Here is an 8,399-nt window from a genome sequence, read left to right as displayed (position 1 = left end):
TTCTTTGCCTCCTTTCGTCATCTCCCTACAACAAATGGGTTTTTGACAAAAACACGCACGCGACACGATGATCTGGACGGAACACAACGGGGTTTTGGGGTCAAGAAGACTATGAAGTTCCACCAGCACACGGGCGCCAAGACCAACTGGATCATGAACGCCTACTATTCATGGAATGACGGAAATTCATTTCTCCATGTATGTAAAATTGGGGTCGCATTCTACTCTTTTCGTTCCTAAATACAAGTCTTTTTAGGTATTTTAATATGGACTGCATACGAAGCAAAGTGAGTGAATCTACACTCTAAAATATGTCTGTACACATTCGTATGTAGTTTGTATTGAAATCTCTCAAAAGACTTATATTTAGAAACAGATGGAGTAGCATGTAGTAATCCTCATAACGTATCATGTTAGTTCTTTGTGCCCAAAATCTTTCTAGTGGGATGTATTCCAAATGTTTAATCCGTCGCTTAATCGATGTAGGATGGTTTAGTCCTGTGCCATGTATTCGAGACAGACTCACCCGACTACGAAGACAACCCCAAATGCCTAGGATGCCATCGAGGAGCATGCAGTGGTAACTGAATAACATTATTTTTCTCTTGTATATATATGGGGTAGTACTATAGTTCAGAACTAGCACCTACTTAAATGAAATCTATTGATGTTTCCGTCTTGTTGGAAGAATTTCCTATGTTCTCTATTATTTTGTGGAGTTGTTAATCTGCTATGCATTTGCATCTACAATATTAGATAGCTTCTTCAGTTCTAGAAATCTTGTGTGCTATTTAAAATCCTGTTTGTGATGCAGGACACCACAATGATCACGAATTCGGAGCTCCAAGCGAGGACACTTCACTCAATTCACCACATCCAGGATCCAGGCCAATGCACTATTACCCGAAGCACCATTCTGACCCAAGATTAAAGTCTTACATTGAACAACTTGGAAACCTCTTGTTCAGTGACTCTGATCCTGACAACTCCGCAGGTAAGCTCGAGTTAGTCTCATACGTAGAGATCGATTGAGAAACTTAGCTAGAAAAACAGTACTGCATTTTTTTTGTAAGAAGGTAGGCCACGGTCTACCTGCTTATATATTGCAAAACCAAACCCCAAGGTCTGAGAATTGTTCTGTGAACAAGCCTGTGGGACAGACTCTGCTCAAAATAATACTCTCTTTGTTTCATAATATATATAAGAGCATTTTTTACACTGCATTAGTGTCAAAAATGCTCTTATATTATGGGATGGTGCAGTGTCAAAAATGCTTTTATATTATGGGACGGAGGAAATACAATCAAGGCATAAGCCATACAAGAGAAGCAGAAAAAACTGAACAAAAACACTACAATATTATTACTGCATCTTATTAGGCTGACTCCTATGGTTTGAAATTGCTAGCTACTCCTATAGTCGAAGCTGGTGGAAGTAATAACATATCTTTCTTTTCCTTTCTCATTGGGATCGCTAGATACGGGAAACTGTGGTGCAGGAAGAGGCGACCCTCCAATCACTGACTATGGGCAGTCGAGAAAGCGCAAAAAGATCTCAGATGTTTGGGATTACTTCACCAAGATATATGCGCTCGACATCAACGGGAAGGTTTTGACATTTGCGGCTTGCAACCACTGCTGCAAGATACTGACAGCGAGTTCCAAGAATGGAACCTCGCAACTTGCAAGGCACACGTGCCTGTGCAAGTTCAAACCAGTAGCAGCTGGCAGAAATGCCAAGGACTCCGGCGGCAACCCCAATGTCCTATTGTCCTAAGTTCTTGATCTGGTCATTTCCTTAGGAATGCTTCTAGTACTATAAGTCGAGAGTATTTTCAAAGTTTGAAACTTCTTAAGAATCGTGGCTAGCTATAGAAATAAGATAGCTTAGTAGTTGCTCTGTGTGGATCACCGTCGCCCTGTTCTCTTTCTTTCTCTTTTTACTCCGCCTAGGCACAACTTTGGCCCGTTGTGATCATTTATGTGGGTGCTTTGTTATTGGTTGTGTGCATCCTAATCATGCACAAGCCGAGTGTATGTTTATTATGTTTGTATTTCACTGATGTACAATATAAGCCAATAAAAACACTCTTTATCAAAAGGGGAGTAAGATATACTGAAGGGTATCAATGGCATGTTTTGCTGCGGTCATGCAGGGTGAGGTAAAGCATATTAATCTAGTAAGCAATAAAATTGGTTACAATTCAGATATGTTATCAGCCAAAATAACTTATGACATGAAGTGAAACAAAAATAAATATTTGGAGCGTAATATCTTGCTAAAAAGGTGTACACTACATTTGAACAGAATTTCACAAACAACTAACCTTGTTGGAAACTCGGAGATCAACTCCTCCAACCTCGATATCGCACATTAGTGTTTATCTACATGGGTCTGTTCAACTCCTCCAACCTCGACCCACACAAACCTGCAGCGTGTGATCTACGCCCGCACTACTACTAAATAACAGTAGCGCGGCCTATTGATAACACCACACTATTGTTAATCTTCTACCTATAAGGCATTTCCTAGTAGTGTATGCAAGTAACGGGTTAAGAACCTATGTGATGTTAGATAAACAAATATCAAGCCTATATAATGTTGGCCTTGGAATATTAAGCTGTTGGTTAAGTTATCGAAGTACAACTATGTTAGTGAGCTAGCTTATTCCCTTTTTCCTATTCGGCTCTTAAAGGCATCTCCAGCCGTTGGCCCCCCAGGGGGCGTCTAAAAGCGCCGCCTGAGGGTGAGCCGGCACAAAAAATGGCCCTGGGGCGAGTCGGTCCCCAGCCGTCGGCCCCAGGGCCGCCCCCAGGCGCGTATTAAAAAACAAAAAAAAAGAAAGTTCGGCGAAGTTATGATAAAACTAGTTAAATTTCGGTCAAACATGGCAAATTTCGGCGAAATTCGTCCAAACATTATATTAACCTAATCTAAAAAAAGAAAGGGGGAAGTCGTCGCCGCCATCGTCGTCGTCGGCCTTCTTCTCCTTGACGCGGGCGCCCCTGCTGGACCCCTGCTCGGCGTCGCCATGGCGAACAGGCGGCGGCGCGTCATCGTCGTCGCTGCTGTCGCAAAGGACGACGACCCCGCCTTCCTCGCGGCCGCGTTGGCGCACCTCAAAGCGGCATAGGGCGGCGCGCTGGCACTCCTTCTCCTTCTCGCGGCGCGCCTTCTCCATCGCAATGGAGTCCTGGCGCGCCCATTCGAGGGCGGCGTCGCCGTCGCCGGCGAACTCGGCCTTCACCGGCGCCAGACCCGGCTCCGTCTTCACCGGCGGCAGGCCCGGCTCCGTCTTCACCGGCGCCAGGCCCGGCTCCGTCTTCGGCTTGACGAAGCGCGGAGGAGCCGACGAGGGGGCGCGCCGGCCGCCCTCGTTGATGACGATGCCGGCGCTGCGAGTGCGCCGCGGGCTCAGCCTTGACGCCGAGCAGCGCCGGAGAGCCGGAGGAGTGGGAAGAAGAACGGGACGACGAGGAGGAAGAAGAGGATGCGCCGAACCTTCTTGGAGCCCATGGCCCGGCGTGTCGGTGCTGCGCCGGGGCGGCCACCCTCGCCGGGGGGTACGCCAACGGCGGGTCGTTGCCTCCCTCGAGGTACGTGAGCACGCCCTCGAGTGTGCGGCCGGGGACGCCCCACCAGAGGTAGCGTCCCTCGCTGTTCTGCCGGCTGCCGACCACCGGCGCGCCGTTGGTGGACGCCAAGCGCTGCTGTTGGCGGCACTCGAAATACGCTGCCCAGGCCGCGTGGTTGTCGGCGGCGTACTGGGGGAGGGAGAGCTCGGCGTCGGTGAGGGACGCGCGCACGATGTCGACCTCCTCGGCGAAGTACCTCGGGTCCGCCGCGGCGTCGGGCAACGGGGGAATGGGTACTCCCCCGGCGCTGAGCCTCCACCCTGTCGGCCCGGCCCGCATGTCCGGCGGCGCCGGGATGTTCGCCTGGAACAGGAGCCACGACTCCTGTTTGCGCAGCGAACGGCGGCCGAAGCCGTTGGCCGCCGCCGTATCTCCGGGGAAGCGCTCTGCCATGGCGAAGGCGGGGCTGGGCGGGCTCGGAAGAGGTAGAGGGAGGGGCTGGGCGGCGGCGCTCGGGGAGAGAGGAAGGGCTAGACGGCGGCGAGGGGCGGGGCTGGTGTGGGCGCAGGTGAGCGGAGGCCGCCGACTTTTATAGCCGGGCCGCGCCCGTGTGTACGCGTGAGAGGGAGTGGAGGCGTCGGCGCGCCGTCCCGTGAACGCGCCGCCCGTGAGGAATCAATGGCAAGGCTGACCGGCGGCAGCCTTGCAATTGATTCCCCGCGGGAACCGAAGCCGTTGGGGGAAGACGAGGCGCCGAGTCGCTGACGCGGCTGGCCCGCGTCTTTTTCGCGCCAAAACAGCTCGCCCCTCAGCGCGCCGGGTTCGGCCTGGGTCCGCCGGCGCTGTTTTCGGCCCAAGCCGGCGAAAATCGGGCTCCTGGGGGCGCGACTGGGCCGTTTTTTCAGCGCCGGCGCGAAAAAATCGCCTGGGGAGGCCTTCCTGGGGGCGCGGCTGGAGATGCCCTAAGACGTCAGTCCCTGGTCGGCGCACACAGGACACACATGTCACCTATAGGAAGTTGATCGGCCCTAGGAGCTTGTTCCACCGGTTTTCTCAATGCGTTTTCTTTCGTTCTTTGTTTTTTTCTTTCTATTTTTTATTTTTCATTTTAAAATTTCATGAACCTTTTTAAAATGTGTGAAAATTTTCAAAACTCATATTCTAAAGGCTTTGTTGTTATTGTTGTTGTTGTTGTCGTCTTCATATTTTTAAATTCGCTATTTTTTTTCAAATGCATAATTATTTTGGAAGGATCCATTTTTTATAATTTATGATTTTTTTTAAATTGGTGACTGTTTTGTCTCATAATGAATTTATTTAATTCCATGAACATTTTTCTCCAAATTCTTCATTTTTTAAAAATAATATCTTTTTTCCAGAATTAACAGAAAAAATCATGTCCTTTTAACTTATACAACATAAACAAAACCAACTAAATAGTTGGGCGAGTGAGTTAGCGGCCGAAGCAGCATGATTGAGTGAGTGGTGGGGTGAGATTTACTGGGGCAGCCCATGTGTGCCGTGTATGAGCGTTGGTTCCCCAATGGGCGCGTTAAGCGATGTAGAGGAGCTCTCGTCGTCGGCATTGCCATCTACTACCTCCGTCCTGATTTATTAGTCCCCTCATATGTTAGGTCCAACTGTGACCTTGGATTTAACTAGTAAAAAATAGGTTATATACAACAAAAATAGTACCACTGAAAACTTCTTACCAAAATCTAATAATATAAGTTCTATGAGATACTACGTCTTGTTTGTTAATCAAATCTATGGTCAAGATTTGACATAAAATACAAAGGGACTAATAAACCCTGACGGAGATAGTACTTCATATATTAAAATATTATTATCGATGATAGGTATTAAAACTTTGAAAGCTAGTTTGTGAGGTTTTGTATGCTGGAACAGAGGGAGTACAAATCCGGGTAAACATAAAAGCATGAAAAGTTGGTAAAATCTGGGGAGTAGGAGTAAAGCATGGATGGGGATGGGGCAAAATATACGATCTAGAAAGAAATGAAAGAGTGTGTTTGTTTGTGGTCTGACGAGGCAAAATATTATTATCGATGATAGATGTTGTTGACTGACGAGGCATGTCCATGCCCGGCCCGCGTTGCGTCGGGCCCGGGCGCAACTATAGTGGGTGGGTATAAAGAAACAAAGGGGCGGGTGGGTTTAAATAAGGGGGTGGGTGTGTTTGATTTCTTCCTCGCGGCTGCAACAAGCAATCCAATCCACATTAGCTTCTATCTACGCGTTGAGTTCTTCCCCACGTCAAGCAGAGCACCAAAATCAATTCCAGGTAGCAAAGGAGCTTGAGTGGGTGGTGCAATGGAACTCCAAGAGAGCTTCGATGTTGAGCCTTTGTTTTCCACCCCCACCGACACCGACTGGGGGATCCCGATGTCCCCTCTTCCTCTTCCTCTTCCTCTTCCTGTCCCACCCAGCAGCAGCCATATGATTATGGACAGCTTGGCCGGAGTACTTTGTAGATGTAGTTTCTGGCGTTGGTGGTAGCTAGGGATGTTGAATTTGGATTCTACTCCTAGATGTTTATCCCCCCTTGTTGTGCACTATATATATATATATTTCTGCATGAATGAATTTGCAGGGATTTGCGTACACCAAATGGGTTTTGGAAAAAACAGACAAGCGACAGGGTGATCAGGGCGGGACACAACGGGGTTGTCGGGGTCAAGAGGACCATCAAGTTTCACCCTTCCCCGCCCACGTCCACGGGAGATGATGCATTGCCGTTGCCGGGCACCAACACCAACTGGATCATGAACGTCTACTATTATTGTCTCCACGGATCTGTCCAGGTATGTAGTAAAATGGTGGTCTCACAAGTACCACTACATGATATTCGTCTGGACATACTAAATGTTGTTTAATTTAATTCAATGATGCATGCATGTACCTCGTCGCTTGCTTGCTTAATCCATGCATGTAGCATGGTTTAGTCCTGTGCCATGTATTCGAGACAGACTCAACCGACTACGACGACACTCCCAAATGCATCAGCGTCGGATGCCATCCAGGATCTTGCAATGGTAACTACTACTCCCTCCGTATGTAGTCACTTGTTAAAATCTCTAGAAAGACAAATATTTAGAAACAGAGGGAGTAGTAAATAACAATATCTATCTTCATGGGGGGGTAGTACTACTCTACAACATTCAGCACTAGCTAGCACCGTCCTTGTCGAATGAAACCTGTGGATTTCTGAAAATCCTGCTTGTGATGCAGGAAACCACAGTGGTCAAGCATTCGGAGCTCCAAGCAGCAACGCTTTATCCAATTCAACACATCCAGGATTAAACTCTTACATTGCAGAACTTGGGAACCTCTTGCTCGGTGACCCTGGTGACCATGACAACTCCGCAGGTAAGCTCGAGCTAGTCTTACATACATATATCAATTGAGAAACCTAGCTAGAAAGACACTGCAAGCTTATTTATTTATTTATTTATTTATTTCCTTTCTCATTGGGATTGCTAGATACTGCAAACTCTAGTGCAACAGCAGGCGCACCTCCAAAAGCTGACCATGGGCTCTCGAAAAAGCGCAAGAAGACCTCGGATGTTTGGGATTACTTCACCAAGATATTTGCACGCGACATCAACGGGAAGGTGCTGACATTCGCGGCGTGCAACCACTGCTGCAAGATACTAACAGGCAGTTCCAAGGGTGGCACCACACACCTCGCAAGGCACGCGTGCCCGTGCAAGCTCAAACCAGTAGAAGCTGGCAGAAATGCCAAGGATTCCTAAGTTCTTGGTCGGCTCATTTCTTTAATTAGGAATGCTTTTAGTATTATATAAGTTGAGGGTACTACTAAAATTTGAAGGCTAGCTACGGAAATAAGATGGCTCAGCGGCTGCTCCGTGTCCGTGTGTGGATCACCGTTGTTCTATTTTCTCTTTCTTTCTTTTTTACTCCGCGTAGGCATGACTTCGTTTTTGTATAAGTTTTGCCGGCGTGATTCTTTTATATGTGTGTATTGGTGTTGATTGTGTGCATCCTGTCATGCGCATTATCTTGAGTGTATGTTCATTGTGTTAATATCTCCCTGATGTACATTATGAGCCAATAAAAAGAATGCTCTTTATCAAAAGAGAAGTAAGATTTACTAGAGGGTATCAATGGCCTGTTTTGTTGCAGTAATGAAGTAAAGCATATTAATCTAGTACGCAATAAAATAGGTTACAATTGAAGTATATTATCAGCCAAAAAAACATCTTATATCTTATATTTACTAATTGGAGGCACCATACGAGGCTCCACGTTAATTCTAGTTACATATTTTTTTACCGTCCGATGAATTCACGATATGTTTGAAGCCCGTTGGATGAAGTTGTAGATACGAAGTAAGTTAAAAAAAAATCTGAGGTCCGCCACCCCAACAATGGAAAACCTGAGCGTAATAACTTTCTTTATTATTAAAAAAATACACATAAGAAAGAGTCCTCACGCTATTAGAAAAGAGGGCCACACCCCAGTATGAAAAAAGTACTCACGCTATTAAAAAAGTAGGCCCTCCTCACCCATGTTTCCAATAAATCACGTTTTTCTAAAAAAAAGTAAAAAGGTACGTACAAACATTTGCCTTCTCCTCATACGAGCACACACCCCTATTTTCCATCTATACAAAAACCACGTGCATGTGCACATTGAGAAAGATAAGAAAGAAAACTACAAAAGGAGTCCAGAAGCCTCACGTTAAGAAGAAGGTTGTCCAACTAAAAAAAATCATATGCCCGACTGAAAAAGAATTTAAATCCCACGTACAAAAAGAAGACCGCGTTATTAAAATAAGCCAAA

The 8,399-nt window shown here is 46.7% G+C and overlaps 2 protein-coding genes across 3 annotated transcripts; both read left to right on the top strand.

Moving 5' to 3' along the window:
- Positions 1 to 11: 11 nt before the first annotated feature.
- Positions 12 to 2,100, top strand: LOC123061089 (uncharacterized). Its single transcript, XM_044484044.1, has 4 exons — positions 12 to 198; positions 487 to 580; positions 815 to 994; positions 1,478 to 2,100. The coding sequence occupies exons 1-4, from the start codon at positions 112 to 114 to the stop codon at positions 1,774 to 1,776; spliced, it is 660 nt and encodes a 219-aa protein (XP_044339979.1). The 5' UTR covers positions 12 to 111; the 3' UTR covers positions 1,777 to 2,100.
- Positions 2,101 to 5,757: 3,657 nt separating this feature from the next.
- On the top strand, positions 5,758 to 7,669 carry LOC123060968 (uncharacterized). Of its 2 annotated transcripts, XM_044483940.1 has the most exons (5): positions 5,784 to 5,877; positions 6,187 to 6,397; positions 6,529 to 6,628; positions 6,825 to 6,962; positions 7,077 to 7,669. In XM_044483940.1, the coding sequence occupies exons 2-5, from the start codon at positions 6,359 to 6,361 to the stop codon at positions 7,346 to 7,348; spliced, it is 549 nt and encodes a 182-aa protein (XP_044339875.1). In that variant the 5' UTR covers positions 5,784 to 5,877; positions 6,187 to 6,358; the 3' UTR covers positions 7,349 to 7,669. The 2 variants fall into 2 exon arrangements, with proteins under 2 accessions (XP_044339801.1, XP_044339875.1); XM_044483866.1 differs by having other exon boundaries at positions 5,758 to 6,397.
- The last annotated feature ends 730 nt before the right edge of the window (positions 7,670 to 8,399 follow it).

Source organism: Triticum aestivum, chromosome 1A, assembly GCF_018294505.1.
Source record: "Triticum aestivum cultivar Chinese Spring chromosome 1A, IWGSC CS RefSeq v2.1, whole genome shotgun sequence".
In the NCBI taxonomy this organism is placed as follows: Eukaryota; Viridiplantae; Streptophyta; class Magnoliopsida; order Poales; family Poaceae; genus Triticum; species Triticum aestivum.
This window is presented reverse-complemented; position numbering and strand designations above follow the sequence as displayed.

Bases quoted from the DNA above. Each gene is read 5' to 3' on its own strand.
- LOC123061089 (XM_044484044.1), top strand. From the start codon at position 112: ATGAAGTTCCACCAGCACACGGGCGCCAAGACCAACTGGATCATGAAC. The intron at 581-814 runs GTAACTGAATAA...TTTGTGATGCAG, and splicing joins CCATCGAGGAGCATGCAGTG to GACACCACAATGATCACGAA. The intron at 995-1,477 runs GTAAGCTCGAGT...TGGGATCGCTAG, and splicing joins TGATCCTGACAACTCCGCAG to ATACGGGAAACTGTGGTGCA.
- LOC123060968 (XM_044483866.1), top strand. From the start codon at position 6,359: ATGAACGTCTACTATTATTGTCTCCACGGATCTGTCCAG. The intron at 6,398-6,528 runs GTATGTAGTAAA...CCATGCATGTAG, and splicing joins GTCTCCACGGATCTGTCCAG to CATGGTTTAGTCCTGTGCCA. The intron at 6,963-7,076 runs GTAAGCTCGAGC...TGGGATTGCTAG, and splicing joins TGACCATGACAACTCCGCAG to ATACTGCAAACTCTAGTGCA.